The sequence below is a fragment of the Cuculus canorus genome, chromosome 8, assembly GCF_017976375.1.
Source record: "Cuculus canorus isolate bCucCan1 chromosome 8, bCucCan1.pri, whole genome shotgun sequence".
Taxonomy (NCBI): Eukaryota; Metazoa; Chordata; class Aves; order Cuculiformes; family Cuculidae; genus Cuculus; species Cuculus canorus.
In genome coordinates this window covers 15890264-15914608 of record NC_071408.1, presented here as the reverse complement: position 1 = coordinate 15914608, position 24345 = coordinate 15890264, and the positions used below count along the sequence as shown (strand labels likewise).

The window sequence follows — 24345 nt, the reverse complement described above, 5'->3', positions numbered from 1 at the left end:
GTAGCCAAGTCAGCCGGGGACGGGCAGAGGAGCGCTGCTGCCGTCGCACAAAGACAGGAGGGAAGGATGTGTCTTGGTGAGTCTCCTAAACCCTGAAAGAGGCTTATATCAAATTAAGAGGTGGATGATTTAAAATACACCTCCTATTAAAGGCCTGTAGTGAATGGATGAGTGGCAGTGGGTATAAACTGGAGAGGGGCAGATTTAGACTGGGCCTAAGGAAGAATTTCTTCATGATGAGAGCAGTGAGGCACAGGCACAGGTTGCCCAGGGAGGTTGTGGCTGCCCCATCCCTGGAGGTGTTCAAAGCCAGGTTGGATGGGCCTTGGGCAGCCTGATCTGGTGGGATGTCCCTGCCTGTGGCAGGGGCAGGTGGAACTGAATGAACTTTAAGGCCCCTTCCAACCCAAACTATTCTATGAATCTATAAGAACATCCCAAAACGCGTTCAGCCAACCCCCCACGCTCTATTCCAGCGTCGTTCAAGAACATCAAATAGCAACCCTCACAACCCACCCCGGCCGCTCCCCGCCACACCGCTCCCTCCCTCCAGGGGGGCCGCGGGTGTTCCCCAGTCCGCAGAGCCCACACCATGCAGCGACCCCCCCGGCCCCGCACCAAACCCCCCCGCCCCGGACAGCAATCACTGTCCGCGCCCCGCCCCGGCCTGCCCCGGCCAGCAATGACCGCCCTATACCGACACCCGCCCCGCCCGCACTGCCCCGATCCCCCCGCCCTTCTCCGCCCCGCCCCGGGCAGCGCCTCCCGCAGAGCGCGGTCGCAGCGGCGATAGCTCCGTTCGCGCCGGAGCCGCCACCGCAGCAGCCCCGGAGCTGCGGCCCCGCTCGGCAGAGCCGCACGGGGTCAGGCTGGCGCTGCGGTTCCTTCGGCTTCGGCAATAATAGCATCGCCGTGCGAACCGCGTGAATGAAACAGCGACGCCCTTCTGCCTCATAGAGACGCTTTTTTGACTTAACAAGCCTTTATTTGGGACAAAAACGTGGAGTTTTCTGTCTCGTGGAGTAACAGACAACTTCAGTATCGGTCACACCGGTGTTACGGAACATGAAGGAACAGTTAATTATCTTTCTAGTTGATTACCGCGCAGTACAAATTCGGTATTACCTCAAAAATCATCACCTGTATCAAAAGTTAGAAAATTTAGAATAATTTATAAAACACTTCCAGAATAGCAAATTATCAGTCTTGAAATGGAGAATGAACTTGATGCTTACGGACATGCAAACAGATGTGTTACAGCAACATTCCATGTATTTGCCAGTGTTTTTCCCTCTGTCAGGTGGCCGGAGCCCCACTCTCCCCGCGGCACTGCAGGTACCGCATGTCTGTGCGCTGTAACCCAGAGCGGGACAGGCCCAGAAGTTCACTCTACCAGAGATTAAAGCTATCAAAAAATCTCCTACTAAAACTGGAACAGTTTTGCATTGGTTTTATTTACTTGCAACACCACAACCCTTGTGCGCTTCTCCCCGGACCACAGAGTCTGCTTCCATGATCTGACAACAACAGGGAGACGGCGTGTGCTGCACCACACAGCTCCAAGACACCCGACCAGACCACTACAATCCATTCCATATCAGTTCATTTGAAATAAAGACAGTACTGGTTTTCCTATCTAGCTTTTCTGTTTTGTAGTCTACATGCTGTGAATAAATTTCAAAATACAAGTTAAAATAGCGGCCAGTAAGGCACTTTGTCAGCGAGGCCGCAGCTGTCTGGGCTGAGCCGCCGGCCACAGGGAGATATTCTGCGCTACCGCAACAGCCGCTCTGTTCTTCCCAGTCGTGTCCCTGGCAGCCCATTTGTCGAAGAACACCTACTGACTGTCACAGAACCAGCGGGACTTTGCATCCACCAAAGCCGCCTCCTGTTCTACGGCCCAACATGCAACAGTACAACATTTCATACTGTAAATACCAACATTTACAGACAATTCAGCATCCCTGGAACAGCCACCAAGTACTACTGGAAAAAAATCCCTTAGCATAAGAAAGGATCCCATCCCTTTTCTCTTTATTTTGTTCCTGGGGCCACTTTTTGTCTTTTTTTTTTTTTTTTTTTTTTACAAAATTTGAAGGCTTGACATTAAAACTTTGGTATAAATCACATAAATGAAAGCCATCCATTCATACATCACAGGAGACACAATGGACCCAACCAGGACTAAACCGAACATGATGGCATGGGTGTGATTGCGGGTGTTTTCTACTGTCCCTCAGTTTCTACATTCTGCTTGTTTGAGATCTTCAAGAGTTTTATCTTTTCATGGGAAAGGGTTTTTCTGCAGGGCCACTCTGTCTCTCCAAAGCTTCTCCTAGAGCGGAGGCACCCAGCCATGGGCCAGACAGAACCTCCACCTACGAACCCTCCACACCGCAGCCCACCAGGCTCCTGTCAGGTTCCCGGGTCCAGGCTCTCTTTGCTGCGCTGTGAGCAAAGTCCAAGCTCACATCACCGGCTCCTATCCCTCCATCCAGGGCTGGCCCTGCCTCGTGGGCACCTTGGCACCCACAGCCGGTGGCTCGGGAGCAAAGCGGATGTGACACAGCTATCCTTGTTATGGACAGCCACACATCCCATTCCCTAAGGGAAAGAAAGGAATTTGGAATCTCATACTAAATCAAGCAACAAAGCAAATGTCCAAATCCATAAACGTTGCTACCGGTACCTCCTCTGGGGTTTAAGTCTGCAGACCAGCCCAGAGGATTAGTTAGGAACTACTACAATAAGTTAGTCTTAAGTGATTCTTTCCCAAGCAAATACTTGCATTAATTTCTACTTAATTCATTAATAGCAATTTATTTTTAAAAAGCCAATTTTAATATTAAATCATTATGATTTATTTATTCAATTTATTGATTACAAAATCTACATGGTATTGCTTTGCATTTTCACAGTTCTCATAATTATATCATTAAGAAAATGGCTTTAAATTTTCTTCTCAGAAATGATGATCACTTACATTCTAATAATTTCACAAAATAGTGAGTGGAGCAAATTTAAACATATATATTTTGACTGTATATAAATAATAATACAATTTAAAACTTTCACTTTTAGAAATCCCTTTAGTAAATGCATAGTTTTGTTACAAAAGTCTTCTAATCAAATAAGTGTATACTATTCTATTATGCTTTATTCCTAGTAAACTCTACAGTTACATTCATATGATAAAAAAGCACGCTGCATTCAGCAATACGCTTTTTCAGTTGAGCTCCCAGTAAGACACTCAAGTCCAGTAGAAATACTGATTACTTAATGCAGTTTCTTTAGCTGCAAACTAATCACACAGTAGTATTAAAACACCCACAAAAAGCTTTAGCACACAGACTGTAATCAGACCAGCAGCTTTTTTAATCACAGAATGGTGACACATACCCCAAAAAGTTACTTAGTTCTCAGAGGTGATTAGAAGAACAGGGGGTTCTATATTGAATACGGTACACGGCATGAGAAAGGAATGAAAACGACAACAAAAAATGTCATCAGTCGAGTCTGGTTTCTCAGGGTGGGTTTCTCAGCCCTTTCTGACAGGCAGGTTACTCCAGGGTATGTCCAGGGAGGGTAGCAAAAACCGGAGGTGCCCACAGTCAGTGGATATGTTTGAAACTGTACGTCTTTCTTTCACATCATTTGAGTCCTAAACTGAATCATTCATTTCTGCTTCAGGGGAAAGGGCTACAGTGCCCGTTGGGTCACAGAGAATATGGATGGGGATCCCATCCCTTGCACCTCAGTTCACAGGATTTCAAGATCCTGTCCTGCCCATGGCTGCAAGCACACGGGTGGCGATTGCTTTATGCACTGAGTGCCCCCAGAGCTGTTGTACTATTTCTGCTTTTGGAGTGACTACAGGCACCACAAACTGTAGCCATAAGTTAGAGAGCAAAATCACTTTAGGATGTGGATCATCAGCAAATTTTCCCTAGAAACTTGCATTTAAATCATATGGAAAAGAATTTGCTTTTTTCTTTGTGACAACAACAGACTCCTGGGGCTAGAAAAGTATTTCCAGGTGCTGAACTCCTGTAACGGGTCTGGCAGAGGTATGGCACATGCCACTCCAGGAAAGCTGACAGTAACGGGATACCTTAGTCAGCACAGCAGGAGCATGAAAACTCAAGGCAGGCTTCAGTATGGTTGGGTCCTTGGCCATCCATGAGACTCATAAACCGGAACCTTTACAGCTCAGCTCCTGGCACTAACAGGCTCGAGAAGTACTCCAGAGTCAGACTTCTTCCACGAGCAGAGCTGTTACTGACCTCAGTGACAGTTCTACTAACGGGAAGTCATAAAACTGAACAGAACATTAATGTGCTTTCTACCAATTTTGTACTACTGACCAGGCAAATTTAACAATCAAAATGCAAACTAAATCTTTTGGAGCATCCTTCAGTAGCTAAATAATTCATGTTGTATCATGAGAAGACCCTAGTTCAGTGTCTTAATACCTTACTGTGTGAGCAACTGAGAGCCTGGAGACCCACAGAAAGAGCATGCTGGGCCCTCAGCACCTGCATGGTCATTGCAACATCTCCTTAAAAAGCCCTTCTGAGCTAGGCAGAGGCAATGGAATTCCTTGTGCACAGGTACAACCAAGACTTTCTTCTAAGGAAAAAAAGACTGCATTTGGTTTTCTTTTCAGTGAAGCTCAACTTCCTCATAATGTAGAAGACAATCAGAGACTCATTAGAGATAAGGGGATATTAACACAAGTGCATCTCTCTTGGATATCAGCTAAAAATGATACATTCACCATCTTGTACCAGATGGAACCTCATTTGTGTGAACCACAAATCACTTCAAGTGCAGTGGGACCTTCTTGCAGTTATGTCATCTTTTAAGCACAACTCACAGAACACTCCACTTCAAGCAGTGCCAGCTGTAGTCTGCTCCGACTGTCCTCTTCGGGACCCGCAGGGTACCATCGTTTCTTAAAAGATGCAGTTGTGGATGTGATTAAAATATCACTACATTTTTCAGTGTAGGGAATCATTAATGCATGTATAATCACAGTTTAAATAGCTGTGAACCAGCTTGTACAAAAAAATACAATCATAGCACCATATTTACAAATTTAGTACCATCTCCCGGTTAATTAGAGAGTCTTGAACTATCTTTTTATGGCTAATTAGGTTATATGTTAGTGCTTTAAAAAAATTGCCTGAATTTCTTTTACAAATATACACTTATAAAAAGAAACATTATCAAAACTGCTGTCATCTAAGGCAGCAACTTGTGTTACAAAAGTTATTAAAACATCATTATAGACTTAAAAAAGCTTCAAATTTACATTTTCCTTTTCATAGGCACTCTATAAACTAAAATCGTGGCCTTGTTTTCACAGCTGTTAGTTTAAGCATTTAAACTAGTGAAATGTTACCAATGTTGCTCATTTTTTTAGATATAAGCAAAAGGAAAAAAAGAATCACCCATTAACCAGAAGCATCATTTACAGTTTTTACTGTTGCCTACTTTATACATGTTTTGCTTAAAAGTGACACTGTTTTGATGTTGAGGTTTAGTATTTGTTATCCCACTGCCTTCTTAGGACTTAGTTCCTTCTTCCCTAGAATTCGGTGAAGGCTAGCTGACATGAAGTAGGGTTTTGCTGTAGATCCATCATTTCTTTCCAGGTCTTCACCTGAATTTACACAGCAAAAGCAGCCAAAAGAGCAAACAGCAGTATAACCACACACAAACACACACACACAGAGAATTGAAGAAAGGAGAGAGTAAAAGACCCAACATTAAAAAAATATCTCAATCATGGTAATATAGCTCTACTGCTAAGCTGATGAAAGACACTATAAGATTTCTATTTTCTCAAACCAGAAGTTTTACACGAAGCAGTGACACAAACACCTAGCCATTTTTAAATGATAGCAATGTCCTTGTTATTTTCCCGTTCTTTAGTTTGGCAGTATAGGTGAAAATTTTGTGAAACACTTATGCCTCCACTGAAGTCTGGCATTTTGGCTACTTCTTGCCAGAAAACTTGCCCCAAAGAGAGTTGTGGACTTGAGTACTTCTTAAAACTGTATGCTTTTTCACTACCTAAGATAAAGTTCTCTTGAAAACCTGGTGCCACAAGTGCACAACAGTGAACCAGCACAGTGTACTAGTGAACTCCTACTGTCAATTACTGAATGGAAGCACAGGAAGCAAAACAGAATATGAATCTATAACCATGAGGCAGATGTATTACGTTTTTTCCTACAAAAGGTCAGGACTACATCATTAGCCTGGGTCCAGCCCAGCATTTATGCCACGCAGCAGTCACGGACCAGGGAGCAATTTCACACTGACAGGCAATCTGCAGCGAGTGTGCCGTGAAGCACTGTCACTGCAACCCTGTCGAGGCAGACAGCTCTATCTGCAAAGCCAAACAGAGAGCACCAGCTGTAACGAATGGCCAGTGAGGACAGAGGAAGTAAATCTTCCTGTATCTCCACAGAAGTATATGCCATGTCTCTTTGGAATAAACTAAAATCTGTTGATTTTTGAGTGCACCAACAAATTTTCTGAATGTTATTAGTTTGATCAATTGCTATTTCATTGTAAATAACAGTAATAATTTATTTTTTACTTTATTTATGAGTTAGCCTATTTCTTGGAATGTTATTAGTGCTATATCTGTCTGTGATCATGTTTGTTTAGAACTAAAGTCCGTAACTCCAGATAAATAGGTTGTAGCTCTAGACTAGAAAGCTAAGGAACATTGAAAAAGAGAACCCAGATATCTCCATGACCCATATAGCTACCTTCCACTACTTAACTAAATTTGAATACTGAAACAGTTCTGCACTGAAGAATGCATCAAGGAGCCAGTCTGAATAGCAGAAGCAGTTCATTTTTCGCACAGTCTGCTAGCAAGTCATCAGAATTCTGTAAGGAATGGATAAGGTGGCTTTCTGTTCTTATTCCTGTGACATGCAGGTATTAGTGAAAGAAAGTGTGGTACTTACAAAAGCAGAGGAAAAGCGTGTCAACACACATTGCATAGACGCTGAAGAACCCGTGTGCAACTAAGTAGGAGCCTATAATGACCGTCTACAAAAACAAAACCACAATAAAACCCTAAATTTAGTTTGGCACCAATGTGGCAGTGCTAACATAAGTCAGAAGCCTAGTCTGTTAAGCAAACTTGGGAAGATTTAATGGCAGCTCTGTAATTGTACCAAAGGTCACTACTGCTGTGAAAAGGGGTCACAGGTTAAGGAGTCTGTATCCTAACAGGCGGTAGCTGCTAGTTTTCTGGCTGTAAAATTGGAGCCATTTCAACCCCCAAAGAATAAATGCCAAGAATATTCTGAACTCCTTCAAGCTTTTTCTCAAGAACCACTCCTGGAGATGTTCTGGAGCACAGGGCGGCTACAAAAGGAGAAAGAGATGCATCACTAGTCCCTTCCATTAGATGCCATGCTGGCTTTGGTGCCTCAACACCAGCCTTTGCTCTCTAGGAGGTCTGAGCGAAGCAGCTGAGAAACCTGATTTTTCTGAAGGTGCAGAGTCACCGCAGTGTCCCTTCTGCCTGACTAGAGTGTGGCAGAACAGTCCTCACTTCAGCGGATGGTACACCACTGAGAGGACGGCAATGGGAGCTGTTACCAGAACATGCCCTGAGCAGTCTGAGCACCTGAAGCTGCCCACACCGTTCAGGAGATTAGATTGTTGCCTTACCAACAATGGCACCCAGTAGTAATTTAACGTTGGTGCTTCCTGTGCAAAAATTGGTATTCTCTGTGTGAAGAAAAAGAACGCCAGAACACCTGTAAGAAGCAGAGAAAATCAGTGATTTCCTATCCTTACCCTGATTTCCTAAAACTTAAAGAATGGATGAGACAAAACAGACAACAGATCCATGGCTGGTTTAAATAAAGAGTTTGCAAAAAATAAACTACTCAATACTAATTATCTGCTGGATCTGTATTCTGACAGAGGAGATATGTAAATGAATCAGTTACCACAAAAATATTCATGGGCCCACAAAGACTTTAATGAATTGTTTTGTTTCATGATTCCACTGGATTTAATAGCAAAATTAATAAATAACAATAAACAAGACAATGACATGGGATAACAAAGACCACTGGACAGATCTTTTCTAAAATAAAAAACAAGTGAGAAAATTTCTGCTGTTTGCATAATATTGCTTGAAGAAATACTTAACTATTTCAGAATAAAAGAAGAAATGGCAGCGCTAGTGATAAGCACAGCAATGTTTAGAACAGACCAATGCATCTACAACAGAAATCACCCAAATAATTTATTCTTGAAGAGGATGAAGACATGAAAGAATTTCAGTATTTCACAGCCTACATTTCAGAGAATATCTTTCAAATCAAATTTGCTACCCCAGCTTGAAAGCAATCCTACAGTAATGACAAAATATTTTAGATCTGTTCTTGGAACTAATTTTCAACTTTTGAATAAAATTAATTACTTATTAATAATTAATTACTTAATAATAATAATCAATTTGAAAAAATTAATTACTAATATTTTAAAGTATCCAGAACACATAATATTTTTTTTGTAACATAATGTTTTAAAATTGCTGTGACAATTTAGAAAATCCATAAGAGAATACTACCAACTAGAAGTTCTGAAAGTACTTCATTAAAAAAAAAACACTTTTCTGTCACAGAAAAACGTGAATGATATATTTTTATATTTACTGACAACTAAGAATGGAACATTCCGTTTCTTTTACTATAGGTTATAGCTGTAAGGGGCTTGAATACAACACAGCTACAAGCCCATCTCCTGCAGACCCGCCCCACCTCTTCTTGTACATATGCTGTCTGCTACCAGGTGAACCTCATCTGCAATTTTGTCCAGTTCTTATGAAAGAAGAACTGATTGTGTTTGACTTATCGGATGCACATTTGAGTTGATCTCACTATGATGCTTTGGCTGCCCAAGTCCTTGCACCCGCAACACATGCAAGAGCAGTAAAAGCAATTAGGGAAAAGATGTTTTGAACAACACGCCAGGCAGGAAGAAAATGGTGGAAAAAAACCAAACATATATTTCAGTTCAATCTTGGAAATCCTAGAAACACGAGAACAGCCTCCCAAATAGTTAGACCAATAAGACTCTCCAGTGATTAATTACACATATACGAATATGGCAGGCATAAATGTAGGTCACAGAAAACAGAACGTACCATTTGGAAAAATTCAGTTAGCTTACCTACACCACCAGCAACAAGAATCTTCCCCAGGAACAAAAGGAAGTCTGTAACTTTGTCCAGAACTGCCACTCTGTTCAGCAAGGGGCAAATGATACATGATCATCACAAACCAGACATTTCTATACTTTCTCCTTAGTTTTATGGATAATTGACAAAACATGACCAAGAAACTGCCTTCTGCTGGTTTCACAGGGTGACAACAGAACAATGCAAAAATGCAACATGGAGATAGGCTTTGTTACAGCCTAATTCCATGAGACAAAAAGCACTGATCCCCTTGCTGACTTAGGCCTTGGCACAGCAATACTTGTGCAGCACTTGAAGACTGTTTATTGCTCTTGCCAGTTAAAAAGATCCAAACCAAAACAGCAAAATATTTTTATTTCAGCCTTTCTACAAGGGTCACAGATAAGCCAGCCCACAAAAGGTTGTCTTCTCACTTGGTCCTATCTGGCCACATTTCATGACCCCATAACATGCAAAAATCAACTATTTTAAGATATCACAGTACAACACTGAAGGCAGGAGGCCTCAAAGCAGGGAGACAGTCACAAATGAATGAATGAAGGTAGACAGAAAAATTGACCCTAAATCTGCTGCCCTCATTAAAATCAACAGCAGGGAGTTTCTGCTCAAAATACCTGTCTTATCAGAAACAGCAGGTAAATGATAGGATGGAAAATGAGCTTTGTATCGCTGGCCTCTTGACAGCACTGTAGGCTATGGGTATGGTAATATACAGCACTGACTACCACGAAAGAGAAACATTAAGAAATATTACAGTGAACAAATCATCATTAACCTGTCAGAATTCAAAATTAGCAAAACAGACAAAATAAAAAAATCCCCATTTGAAACAAGCAAGTTATACACTCGGCTTTTAGCTATTGCTCTTGCTGATTAAGAGCAAAAGCAACAGCACAGTGAGATGACGTTCTGAAAGGAAGCGAAGGCAGCTTGTCTTTCCTATTGCACAGGCATTGCACGGTGTGGACACCACTGTACCAACAGTAAGGCAGGATAACAGAGCAAATGCACTCCATTTTCCCATCTCCAGTTCTTTTCTTTCTTAAGCATCGTTCCCATTTTTCTATCTTTCAGCCTCTCCTTCCATTCCTCTCCTCCCCCTAGCCCTTCACATAATGATTTAAACCACCCAGCCAGTTTTACTGTGTCTCTTGCTTGGTAATTACATTGCCTGCAGTTACATCAACATGGCCTGCTCCTCAGTTATTCTCCAATTGGTGTTTGATCTCACAGTACTACAGGAAGAGAGCCAGGAGCAATAATGAAAAGTACTGATGAGAATAGGGAGTTTGGTAGCAGCCTTGGTAGCGAGGAAAAGGGCCAGGGTAGTTCCCAGGGCCAGGGTACACCTAGTTATGTTGAAGAAACTAGTTTTCAAAGTAAAGTACTCTCTCTTCTTTCCTGCCACTCTCTGACACTCCATAAGCTTCCTGGATGAATCTGAAGACTTAGGTCTTTCTGCTTTTCTTTTCACAGGCAGTGAGTGGACTAAAGCTTAAGAAACACAAATAGCAGATGATGAGAACCCCATTTCTGTACTTTTGTAGCTCTCCTCTCAGGGGCTCCTTTGGCTCCTTGGAGGCACTATTGCAATCTACTGGGTGCTTATGAATTTAAAAGAGCAATTACAACAAAACCGTTAGATTATATCAACTTTGCATAGGTTACTGTGCTGGTTGGCCTGCTGTTACACACTGAGCATCAGAAGTGAGGCACACATCTGAGGACAGAAGCAGCTTTGGAGGACACATGGGAGAGGGAAGAATTGCATCTTCAGAGTGCCATAGCAGCATATCATGATGTTTCCAAGGACTGGAAGACGGCCCCTTACCTCACCACATTCCGCATGAGCAAAAAGAATGCTTCCTTTGCCGAGGTGCAGAAGTTTTTACCATATATGGCGATCTGCAAAACAATAGTAGCTGTTAAGTACTTCAATTAATTGAGGATACCTCCTTGTATGCCAGAATCTTACTGCCTGTAATGCACAGTTCTCTCTGATACGTAGCCTTAAAACTCAGATGAACAGAGAGCACTTTCTCCGGTCACCTGCTACCTCTCAATGCTTCTCACCAGGTTGGAACAGAACACCTTTCGCCATCAAATGACCTGATAATGAGCGTGCCACCCCTTGTGATCCTGCAGACAGCAGACCCAGTTTGCCGAGTAGAGCAAAGGTTCTTGCTGAGGGATTCTTCTCACTTGGCTCGTTTCCTACACTAGATTTATAGCCAGTGAAAAAGAACAGGCACTGGTAGAGCAGAAATGACTCGACCTCCGTAGCTACCCCTCCTTGGAGCCAACACTGCTCTAACTAAAGAAGAAATCAGCAATACCGGTACCAGAGCCAGTGGATTTACATCAGCATAAAGTAAAGCAGCTAAAGCTACTGAAGAACAAAATTCATTTCTCCTTCCTGGAATAGCCTCCACAAGGGCAAGACAGACTAGAACAGCTCTTAATGCAGCTAGTTTACCAACTATAAACAAGACTGAAAAAGAATACTTCCTCTTCAAGACAGCATTAATTTGAAACATCACCTGCATGAACATAGGTTATAATGGACCCATTACAGCCACCGCCTTTGAGATAAATCTGTGACTGTACAATTCAACCACTGAAATTGTTTCAAGTCAAAACATCCTAAGCTGAAATCTGTGTATGTTTATTTAAGAGAAAATCTGGAATTTCTCTTCTGGAAGCTAAAAACGGTTATTTTAGAGTAATATCACTGCTGCTGCTATTAGAATTTGTGCTTTTAATTTCCAGGAGGAAATACAGATGCCACGTGCTTTCTGACCTTCTTACTCAACCACTGCTTCCAAACAGATCTGTCATGAACATGCAATATGAAACAAGCTAAGATCCCTGTTGAAATAAGGATTTCAATTGCTGAATCAGAGGAGGAGTTAACCAGTTATGCCATCACTTCCCACTTACTTTCAGGGCTGAGGAGGATGGACAAGGACTGAGTGTAGAAGAAATAAAAAACAGATCTTACTTTTTCATGGTAGGACCACATGCATTTCCTGAAAACTCCGATAAACCCCATTATTTATTCAGCAGATTCTAGTACTGCTGACTGTTGGTCAACTAGTAGTGGTTAGGGTATTTTAGTGTCCCAGATAGGGGAGATGACATGCAGAGGCAGCACATACCATGATGTAGGCATTTCTGTTTATAAATTTTAAGAATTTTTCCAAACACCAGAAACAGCATTTGAGGCAGCAGAGTAGAAATCTAGTGAAGGAGTTCTGTGTACCTGATAAAAAAAGGAGAGAGCACATCACACATAGAATTCATGAACAGTCTTCGGAACATGGAAACCTATTCAGAAGAAAACCTTAAATTTTGCCAAAAGCAGATCCATACCTTGTATGAAATTTGCAGTAAGCTCCCAAGGAAATGGACTCAATTTGAGTAAATCAGACAAATTCACTGGCTTCAAATGGAACTACAATGGCTAAAAATAAAGTGGAATTGATTTCTTTTCAGTGCCCAAAAAAACATCTTGCGAAGTAAGGAAGTAATTTACCAAAGGAGGTCTTAATAACCTAGAGCAGATTCATAAATCTCACCTTTCAGTTTGTGATCCAAGTACTCCAGTATTACCCTAATAAGCTGGACAACTGCAAGAATTAAGGCTCCAAATGCCAGTGAACCTGTATGGTAACTAAAACAAAATAAATGACTATTATTTTCTGCATACGTGTATAGGTACAATTACATTGTACAGTTACAGACCCCAGTGACCAACAAGATATTCCACACCACATGATAGCACGTTCAGCAATAACAGCTGGGGGAAGAAGAATGAAGAAGGGGACATGTGGAGTTACAGAGTTTGTCTTCCCCAGTCACCACTACGCAGATGGAGCCCTGCTGTCCTGGGGACAACTGAACACCTGCCAGCTGATAGGAAGTGATGAATGAATTCCTTGATTTGCTTTGCTTTACCTATTAAACTGTGCTTATCTCAGCCCATGTGTTTTTTCACTTTCACCCTTCTAATTCTCTCCTCCATCCCACTGTAGGGAGTGGGCAAGCAGCCGGCTGCAGTTTGGCTGCTGGGTGGGGTTTGGCTGCTGGCCAAGGTTAAACCACAACACTGACCATTTTCATAGAATCACAGAATGCTTTGGGTTGGAAGCAACTTACAGATTATCTAGTTCCAACCCCCACTAGATCAGGCCACTCAACTGGCGAAAATCGGCAGCAGGCACAGCCACTAGATTGAGTGAGGTTAAAAAAGCACTCTGTGGAGCGATGGACCTCCCCAGCAGGGAGGTAGAGGCGGGCAGCTCCTGACTCTGGGTCACAGCACCTGTCACGTTGTGTCACATGGGAGCAGGCCCAGAAGCATCCACAGGAGATTTAAACAGCCCCTTAGGAGCACAGTGACCGGAGCACCGCAAACAGGAGCATGCAGACAGGGGCAGGGCTTGGCAGAAGGGTGAGGCTCGAAAGTTTCTGACAGCAGTTTGCACAGGGAAGATGAGCAGAGAGGGTGCAGTCTCTGCGCTCTGGAGATGAGTTCTGTCAGTGAGAGGGAGCCCAGCCACGGTATCCACCCAGCGGAAGGCTGCATCCTCTGCCCCTGCCAGAATGGACAAGTTAGCTCAGACTGATCTCCCAGGAAAACATGCAGCTGTCCAAGTCTCTGTATGCAGGGAGTGCCACCAGTTTGCACTGGAAACAGAGGGCAGCAGAGGCAACGGTTGTGTGAGGTGTGAGCAGGAGGACTATCTCCTCAGCCTGGTGGCAGAGCTGTGAGAAGAAGCAGATACGCTAAGGATCATCAGGGAGTCTGAGCAAGAGATAGACTGCTGGATTTTCATTGGATATTCTAAGTCTGGCATCCCTAGATGTAAAAAGAGCACTTATTGGGTACACGACAAAGCTCAAATCCAGCTCCATAGTCTTACCGTATTGCTCGTCCAAATGAAGAGAAGAGTGGCCACAGTGGAATATCAGCTGGTTTTCGATAGGCCCAGTAATAAGAGGCAAAGGCACCAGCAAGGGTACACTGACCCAGTGCAATTGCGAAGTTCACCAGCCAGAGAAAGACAAAGGCATTGGCTAACTGGAAGATGAAGATGTACTTATGGTAAAGGCTTTCTCCTCCATAGAAAGCAAAAGTACACTGAGCACCTGGACACAATTTAGTCACATTGGTTTTGTTAAAAGTCTGTGTAGAGAGAAAAATAAACAACACAATGATAAGCTATAAATTCTATGTACACAGTCTTTAAAGTTTAGCAGCTTAATATAAATAACATAATTCTGCTTGATATTTCATTAGCACTCCAGTACTACGGAACCTGCTTACATATGTAAGGATACATACTAATGGTTTATGCAGGAGCTTGACTTCAAACTAAGCAGCTAGCAAACAGACCTGTTCATCACATGCCTGATACCTACATAAATCAGATGTGAATTTCAGAAATCTACTTTTAAGATCCATCAAGACTTCAGTTTAATTAGAGAAAACCTGCTCACATCTAAAAAAAAAATATCTGAAAACCAGAGTAGCTTGGGTACTCTGTAGTTTGGGTACACCACCACAGCTGGATCGAAACCAACTGAGCTATGGCATCTCATACAAGCTGTCATAACTTCCCTTATCTATCTCAGAACATTAAAACTGAAGTAGTCTTTACATTTAATTACTTTTCCCTATTTCTGTTGTTTGTTTCAAGTATTCACTCTGTTTGGGCATGAAATAAAATCAATTTCTAATCGCTTTCTTTCTTGGTGTTCAGACATCAGCAGGGTGAGGAATTGGTTGGCATATACATAACCACAGCAGTACACTGAAAACTTAACACTTGGAAACAATCCAAATATACCATTTGAAAATTTTTTCTAATTTTCAAAATATTCTTAAATTCAATCCCAAAGTCAAATCAAAACATCTGACTGAAGACAAAACAAGAAAAAAAACTAATTCTTTCTGGACATCTTTCTTTCATCAAGGCCATTGCTGTGAGAAGAGAAGGTAAGCCTCTGCTTCAAAGCATTGCTGGTCCTTGGACACATTTGAGGCACAATTATCAAACTCTTCCATTGCCTTTTGAGGACCATTAAATAGAATCGTCATTAATTCAAGAACACCTTCCCAAGTAAACCTGAATTTCTGTGTCTTCTTTTCTCACACTGCAAATTAGAATGGTTAATATTTACCTGCCTAATAGGACGGTTTAGCAGAAAAATTAGCTTATGTCTGTAAATTGCTTTGAACAAATAAGTGTCATCTGAACATTAAGTACTATTTTCAGATTTAACACAAGGAATCATTGCATAAAATATGCACATTTTCTACTAGCACTGCATTTAACAGTGACCAAGAAATGCAATTAGTATAGCTCTCACTGCAGGTAAATATTTGATACACTTACCTCTGGGTCACAAGTCAGGTTTGCATATTTGCACAGTGTTTGATTAGCCATTACTTTATACACAGGTTCTCCTGATGTAGCCAGAAAACTGAACAAAACATTTTAAGGAGGAAACACAGAACTGTAGGCTTTGAGCAACTTTGGATTCTGTGATGCATAACCACTAGCTCTAAAGAACTGTCGTTGCTGTGCAGAGATGTATAGGAAGTGTGGACAGACAACACTGAATACTCTCATTACTCAGAGAACTCAGGCAAACTCCATCCCAGAGATGAAATAACCCCTGACCAGAATGTGCAAGGGGAACAACCTTGACAGTTGACTCGGTCTCTCCTGCACATCTGCCTTTGACAAAGCAGGTTATGCAGTAGTTCTTTTACAGTTTGTATTTTGGTGGAAGCAGACACAGAGCAGAAGGACAAATTAGCATCATCCTGCACAGCAAAAACTGATTCTCTTTGCATGTGAAAAAACAACTTGTTTCCAAGAAACAATTTTCCCTGTTCTGACACCTTGCCAAACCCTTGCTCTTCTGGGAACAATTGGACAGTGGTTGCTGTTGTGCAGCTTAGAGAGGACTCAGTGCACTGGATGTTCTCTCACTCTTTCCTATGCTTTTCTGAACGAGACACACCTGGGAGCCCCTCAGCTAATGAAGGAACCACTAACACCAGGCCTACACAACACGCAGCACATTACAGGCCATATTCACTCTGCTGAGGGCCCTTTTTTACTCCTTAAAGTCAACCTTATGCAGTCCACAAGGCCTTGTATGATACCCTTGCTTTGGCATGACTTTTAGTCCAGTTCTTTCTGATTAAATTAAATTCACTGTTTCATTTGTACATCACATGGAAATGTGCATTGAGGGAGAGTGCATTGGTGCAGCACGTTCTAAGTGACCAAATAGCCCTCTTAATGCTGCTTTGGTTAGGGTGAAACAGCAGAGAATTATCTGGCCTTGCAGACCAGAAGACTGTTCCTCCAGAGGTACACAGACAGAAGGATACACAGCTGTCACAGCCCAGTAGGAAATACAAATTGCAATGAGTATGAAGGTGACGATCGGATAGAACAATGTAGACATTATATAGCCAATAGCCCTATAAAAGAAACAAAACATATCGGTAAGCTGCAACAATTTAAGAAACAAGTTTTTTATCAGTTCTCTTCTAGCATCATCCTTTTTACTTTGAGCTACTTGTTGATAGCAGTAGCATAATCTTGTGCTAGGACCTCAGAATACTGCAGGTTCTTTCTTCAAATGTCTATACATCTTCACTTTTTCACATTTACCACTCCACTACCGTTGATTTTATTCATTTGCCATGTTCAAGCCTGGCTTCTACTTTCTCCTTCTCCATTACTGCTTCACAGATTTAGCTATTTAGCTCTTTACAGGTCACAAACCCATTTCAATCACATATCCTGGCTGACTACTGAAGGCATTACCCTTTATTTCCTTGTCCCATACTGCTCAGCTCCTATGCTCTTCCTTCAGCTCTTACACACCTGAAATTACCTCTTGCTAGTTTATATTTGAGGACTCTTCCCAGCCCCTTCCCTGCTTTAAGTACTAACCATTTTGGGGCAGGGACATTTATCTTGTCTTTGGAATGCCAGGACAAGCTAACACCTCCCTGTGACTACGTGACTTTCCTTGCACCTTGCATGTGCCATAAACAAGTGGTGGTCGCCTTTGGCTGTTGGCAGACAGAAAGAATAATGGCCTTTCACTGTTGACAGCTTAGAGAGCTCCTTTTAACATCAAGGCTGATGTTTTGGAGGCTGACATTGTACTTATATTTCTTGTGGCTAGAATGTGACTAGCAAGCAGGAACTTGAACATGTCAGCTCCTCCTCTGCCAGGGATTCCTCTGGAAGACAGTGAGTAGATACCACCCTTCTGGGTAAGCTGGCTGCAGCTATCAGAAGCAAACACCTCTGGCTGGGTATCTCACTGCATGTGATTTCAGAGAGCATGTGTTTTGTCCACTGAAGCTTACAGCTTGGTTCTTCATGGTCCTGTCACCTACCTCTTCTCATCACTCCAAATTTTCTTTCCAGTGACCCTGTAAGCTTACCACAAGCCTTTCTGTCTCTCATTATTTGCTATAGTATTTCTCTTACGACTTATGGCACTTCTGATGCTGTGTTTTATAGGAATTTCCACAATGTAAAAGGAGAAAAATGTACTCGGTTCCTGCTGCTAAACCAGTAAATGCTGAGAGGAATGCAAGGGAACCGTCATGTGCAATCAAGAAGTTAAGAGCAACACATGGATCTCTGAGTCTAGAAATGTAAAAGTCCATTACGAGCCACACGGGAGGACACAGCCTTACACTGTCTGAGAATTAATCCCTACATATTAGCAGTGTTCAACAGTTAATGGTGGGCCTCTTAGTTACCACTAAGACCATGGGCAGTTACTCCAATGCACTGAGTAACAGCTGTTAATTGTTTCTAACTATGGATTTCAAGTCAGTTATTAGCATTATAACTGTAATCTTTTTGAAAGAGTAGTTAAAAAGTATTGAAAAATGTAAATTGATTTCCAGCCATTAGAAGCTTATTTTTCATCTTTCTGGATACAGGACATGGTCTGTTAGGTTTACAGTAACTACATATAGTGCTTAACCCCATGCATTATGCATGAGAGTAAAAATATCCCTCAAGTGACCTTTCGATGCTGTTGAAAGACGACAAAATGCTATTACTTCTCAGTAGGAAGTTTATGGACCTTCTGAAATCCTCTACCTGTCAAGGTTGTGAACAAAAGTGTTGCAGAGTGTTAAAAGTGTTCCTGGATATTAATGAACAGGAATTAAAGAGCATAATTTAGTGCTGCCAATATTAATTTCAATGCTCTAACTATATGGCAGCATGAGACAGGAAAGAGGTGTGCCTTGGACTGCACCATATTACGATGTCTGGTCACAGAAGCCTCATTTTCTATCTGCAGATTTATGCATGTCCACACAAAAGTTTGATTGGAGCCAGAAGAATTCAGTCTTTCCTAAACAAAAGCCACAGCCCAAAAACACCACCAGTCCTCTACCACGAGAATGTCACACTGGAGGCAACCCAATACCAGAGCAAAGTTGGCAGCTATAGGTCCCAGGCTCTTATTAATAGTGTACCATACTTGGCATGTCTGCCGATACACCTTCTTGCACCGAGGACTCTTAAGGCAAGTTGCTGAGAGGTGCAAAATGTCTTACCACAAAGAGAAAGCTCTTATAAGCAGAACCTCATCAACAGAGAACAGGCATTCCTTATACTATGGCTGGCTCAACAAATCCAGTGTTGTACTTTAACTGCCAACTTTCTGCCCTTGGTAGTGGAAGATGAAGCTCAAGAAGAGTGCTTGCTAGAGGTCTTTTAATAAAATTCAAAGTATAATAAAATCAGACAAACATACCTACTACCTTCTTTCAACAGTGCAATAGCAATCCGGATCCGATTCCTTAGGAAGATCAGCATCAGCATGATTATGACCTCAACAGCACAAAGGATTATCACTGTAAACAAACAAACAAACAAAGTTAGATTGATCAAGAATTGAACCAATATGTTGCCTCTGTGAAGTGTTTTATTTTTCCCTCGTACTTTACACTAGCGTTCATGAACTCCACAAAATTCTCTGTTAGAACAGTTCTCTCTTTCTCTCACTGCACTGCTGATCTTCAATCCCATTTCCTACTTTTTTAAGTTCCAGTGTAGGGAAATTCCACATGCAGAAAGTTAGTCAGAACGTGTAGGACCCTGAAATTAGCATTTCTAATTTTACAAGAAAAATGGAACATATCATTCTCAAAGATAATTTACTTAAATGTGACTGTAGTATTTGGCCATAGATACAGTTCACTCATCCTTCAAATTCTACTTTTTGTAAACAAGCATTCAGCATGTTTATACTCGAATGCTGCTAATTTGTAGTATTTAGATATAATAAAATAAATAAAAAGGTGATGAAGAGTTGACTTTTTCATGAAGATTGCATTTCTCTGATATACATTATTCTAACATTTAGATGTACTTAAATCAGTAGGTTTGTTTGAGTATTAACCTGGTATGAGCTCCTTTCACCTCACTGAACTGAAAAAAAAAAAAAAGAAGAGGCTAAGATAGGCCAGTTTTGGACAAATTATTTTCACTTTCCAGTTGTGCTGCTGGAATCATACAAACTTAATCCAAGATAAGAGAGCTGAGAACACCATGTCCCAGAATATTTCCTCTCTTAGTTATGAGCACTGTACAAATCATAACACAGATCTGGTTTCAAGAGTCTGCTTCAGCCTGATTTCTGCTTGTGTCAGTTCAAAACCTATTTCTGCAGTAGAAAGTAAAAAAATTCTCTGGACTTCATCTAGAGAAGAGATAGTCTTCAATGGCTAAGTTACATCTCCTCTGACTCTGAGATATATCCATTAATTCTGGGTGGTTCAGACAGTTAGACAACAGCTAAATTAGCTCAGCAGTTGTGGATGGCTGCAGACAGTAGGAGCTGTCTCCTCCAGCTGAAACCAAGAAGATTTGTGGAGGGAGAGGAAGACACAAGGAATAGAGGAGAGGAAGGACAGGAGACAGACACCTTAAGCTTTGGCTTGTCTGAAGGTTCACAAAGGGATATGGGAATTGGTTTCAGGTCCCACAGCTTAGGCCTGGATTCAGATTCCAGACCCAGACAGTCACAGATGATGTTAAATTGCAAACCCATGTAATATCAGTACCCTTAGCCTTCAGACCTGCAGATGGCAAGTGACCACTGTGGTGCTCAGTGCCACAGTTTGTCCAAAAAGAAGATTTTATGTGCATTTCAGAACCTATTTTTGTATGGTCCCCCATGAAAGAATACATAATCAAGTTTCTTTAAAGCTGGTCTCATTCCAGTTCAGCTTTGTTAAGCTAATGCAGCTTGTCCCAAACACTGTGAAAAAGGAAAACAATGTCAGTAGATTATGAGTTCTAGACCAGGACTAAGAAGGCCTATGTTTTCTTCAAGGATATTTAACTGCTTTGCTGGGTGACTTTGGAAAAGTAATTTAATTCCTGAGCACCTCAATTAACGCATCTGAAAGTCACACTGACCTCTAGATAAATTGTACATTGGCTACTTAGAATCAGGCAAGGGGAAACCTTGGAGAGTTACAAGGAAAAACATTATAAAGTCCTAATCTAGGGACAGGATACTAAAAAGTTCTGCTTCTGCATGTAGAAGATGCCTCTTAAGCCCAATGATTGAACACAGGGTTAAATGAAGACACAAAGGAGAGTAAAGAGATTGAAGCCCTAAACTACTACTTTATTAATTTAGCTGCTGATAGGGCACAACACTGCAGGGAGAGGAGGTGTTGAATGGTGCCTCATTCATCATCAGTTAGCGTCTGTGTGCCTTCTAATAGAGCAATAACAGCAGTGCAAGTAGTAACTGAAAGGTACTTTTTCCCTCTTGCACCTCTCCTTCCCCAGGGAGGGATGTGTGTGCTGCAGGCTGTCTTGTTCCAGCAAGGTTTTGTTTTAAATACACTGCCCTTATACTAGAAGGCAATGAAACACTTCTGAAAGTAAAGGTGATGAAATTTGTGACAATTCATTCCACAGTCTTAATTAGCCTCCAAGAAGTGACCTGAATGCAAACAGTTCTACAAAGATGTGTAGAGATTTTAATCTAATTTCTCGGACCATCAAAGAGTGAGAATAAACAGATTGGGAGACAAAAGTGCGCCTCCTTATGCAACTTCATCAGGACTAACTTACTTATTGCTTTCTACTTCCCCATTATGAAGTCTGAACACACAGGAAGTGGAATGCTAATAACTCAGGCATTTTTCACTCTCATCGCTAGTGCAATTGCATTATCTCTCCTTACAAATATAGTAGCCTCCTTGCAACAAAGTAAGATTTTTGCACAACACAAAGAAAGAGAATTCTGCTTACTTCTCTGAGCAACATATGTAGTAGGAGGAAATTTAATGAGGCAGAAACTGTAGCAATACAGTGATGATTCTCCTGAATATCCATTAACAGATATCAAGTTTAAAGGGCACTTACTAAATGCTAACCATGTTTGTCTCAGTTGCAGGTACACTCTGAAGTCTGTCTGGAATCCAATATCGTAAACAGTGAGGTCAGATCCAGGTATTCCTTTAAGATGATCATACTCCCAGTAACAATGCCAGATGCCTTTTAAAAAACAATCAATATAAAATGACTGTTTCTGAAGACTCCAAAGACAAGTTCTTTTAAAAAGTCTTTTACAAGCCAAGTGTTTTGTACTCAGCATGTCAGGTAAACAAAAACCAAAAGTGCATTACTGTGAAACCAATCAATAACATCACATGTGTAGAAAAGAAATATCAGTACAAGTGAATAGACTAAGCATAGTGGGTAGGTAATTCAGGTTACTACATCTGCTGCTAGGTATCAGCACAGCTGGATTCTTACTAAATTTCACTGCCATTTAAGCCCTTCTCACTTAACTTTGTCTAAAACTGGGCATTAATTCTCCCAACTGTACCATTTAGTTGATGTAAATACAGATTTTCCTTGGCCAAATTTAAGCAATAAGGAAAAACAGCCTCAGGCTTGAAGATTACACCTACCATAACCTATAATTCCAATCACACCAAAGATGAAAATCCAGAAGAGAACCCCAGCCGTGAACCTCAATAACACAAGGAAGAGCAGACTCACAATCATTGCAATGAACAGCCCACTAGAAAGACAAGAAACAGAAAGACAGGGAAAACAAGTGTGAGAATCTTCACTTTCTTGTGTGCCTATTACTCCAAATGAGCATCATTTCACCTCACATAAGAGAATGCTTTGTAAAAATGTAGTTTGAAATCTTGCTTACAAAAGACATCCTCATGGCTACTATCTGCTATTAGAAACAAATAGCTCATAGAAGATGATCTTGCAGGGCAGAGCCGGCAACATTTGTATACACCAGGTTCTCAGGTTGGCTGAATGTGACCAGTAGAACACAATGCCTTTCTGGTCATTCGCATCAGCTGAAGAACTCGCTGCCTGTTTCAGGCCATGGTCTGGTCTACAGTACAGAAAGTTAAACTGGATGAATACCTGTGTGTAAGGAGGTTCCCATTTTATATCCTGCAATAAAAACCCCTACTTGCAAAGAAACAATGTTAGTAAACTAACATTCTAGGAGCTTTCCTAGGGAAAAAAAAATAGGAGTAAAACCAGCTGGATGGAAAAACTCCTTCTACCCATCAGAAGAGAAAATGATCACGGCATTGTGATGCATAAAAAGAATCACTATCAATGGAGTCCCTAGGAATGACATCTACAGAGCGTCTCCTCTTTATCAAGTTTGCAGTAAGGATATATTGTTTTATTTTCACTCCCAGAAAGCAAGTCAGAAAGGCAAAAATGACTGCAAAATGTTTTTGTACTCAGCGAGGCCTTCTAAAGCAATGTGAACAAAGCAATGTGAATAATAATGCCATGCAACAAACACCCAGCTCAGATGCTTCACAGAACATTTCATTTTGCAGAATCGTTAGTAAATGTTACATCAGAATTTTGTATCAGCACAGACTAAAAAATACTAAAACAACTTCTTGCATGTGTTCAGCATCTTCTCAACATTCTCAGCTTATTTAGCCAGTCACCAAAGATGAAAAAAAAATAGGTCAGTTTGACCATAAATAATCAAAACCAGGTGTTTTGGACAAACTAAGTCAGATAGACATAGGGACAAGAGAAAAACATCAGAGTATTTAGTCAAACCTTTGAAAGCTGGCTTAAGCCCTAACCCTTTAAAGGCTTCCTAACATGATGCACTTTCCCTTTCTGAATGGCTTGTTTAAAATTCAGAAAGTATTCCTCATAAAAAAGTTGTAGTTTTGGAGCTTATGACATTATTCTTGATAGCAGTAAGTTACCTTTATCTAAAGTTATCTTCAGATACATATGTATCCCAGTAACATCAAAACTGAGTACCGGTAACAACTGTCCTCATTAGACTGGTTCCCTCAAACTAAGGCTGAAAGCAGCAGTTCTTCTGGCTACGCTAAAAAGACTAGAGCAATTCCATATTGAATTTTCAATCCAGCCTTCTTTTACTGTCATCACCCAAAGTCTTACCCTTAAATATGTTTGTCCAGAAATCTTTTGATGTGTTTTATCATCATATGGTGAAAAGTGTGAAGAAAATTCTATTCAACTTCTTCAAAAGTACTAACAACTCCTTGTCAAAATATTGTATTTGAAATGTGGAAACTGGCTTCAGTATTTAGAATTTGTGTTAAAAAAAATGGCGAGTTCACTCTCTAGTCTACCTATTCATGGATAGCACCTTTGAAAGTACCTGTACCATAAGCCTGACTTCAATAAGAGACCTAGAGAGAACCGAGCCAGCTGAATACCAGTGAGTTTCTTGCCACTGCCTATTGTGAGCACACTATCGGGCGTTCTCCCACTAGTGTCTGAACACCTTTAAAAGCTGAGATCTTATGTTTCTAAACTGACTAATTCACCCTATTAAGTTTGTTACCAAAATCATATGTATTTATAGTTGAGTGTTCACATCCAGGCTTGAATAATTTCTGTTTAATTTGTGCATGTCATAGGCTTTCATTTGGAAAAGAATTTTGCTCCTTTTTAAACTGATCAACACCCTGGTCCATCATGAAGAATATTAATGGGCTAAGAATACAGATATACTTATAT

At 41.2% G+C, this 24345-nt stretch overlaps 1 protein-coding gene across 3 annotated transcripts in view; it reads right to left on the bottom strand.

Annotated features, from left to right (window-relative positions):
- Window positions 1-970: 970 nt before the first annotated feature.
- The window catches only part of SLC44A5 (solute carrier family 44 member 5), a 103350-nt gene continuing 79975 nt past the window's right edge, over window positions 971-24345 (bottom strand). For all 3 annotated transcript variants that reach the window (XM_054072929.1, XM_054072930.1, XM_009563501.2), the window contains exons 10-22: window positions 22254-22366; window positions 21703-21834; window positions 19070-19169; window positions 16659-16751; window positions 15649-15736; window positions 14173-14435; window positions 12826-12920; window positions 12406-12509; window positions 11079-11152; window positions 9220-9290; window positions 7705-7793; window positions 6990-7074; window positions 971-5665 (exon numbers count right to left, since the gene is read on the bottom strand). In XM_054072929.1, the coding sequence (XP_053928904.1) occupies window positions 5553-5665; window positions 6990-7074; window positions 7705-7793; window positions 9220-9290; window positions 11079-11152; window positions 12406-12509; window positions 12826-12920; window positions 14173-14435; window positions 15649-15736; window positions 16659-16751; window positions 19070-19169; window positions 21703-21834; window positions 22254-22366 (1420 nt within the window). In that variant the 3' untranslated portion in view covers window positions 971-5552. The remainder of the gene's footprint in view (window positions 5666-6989; window positions 7075-7704; window positions 7794-9219; window positions 9291-11078; window positions 11153-12405; window positions 12510-12825; window positions 12921-14172; window positions 14436-15648; window positions 15737-16658; window positions 16752-19069; window positions 19170-21702; window positions 21835-22253; window positions 22367-24345) is intronic.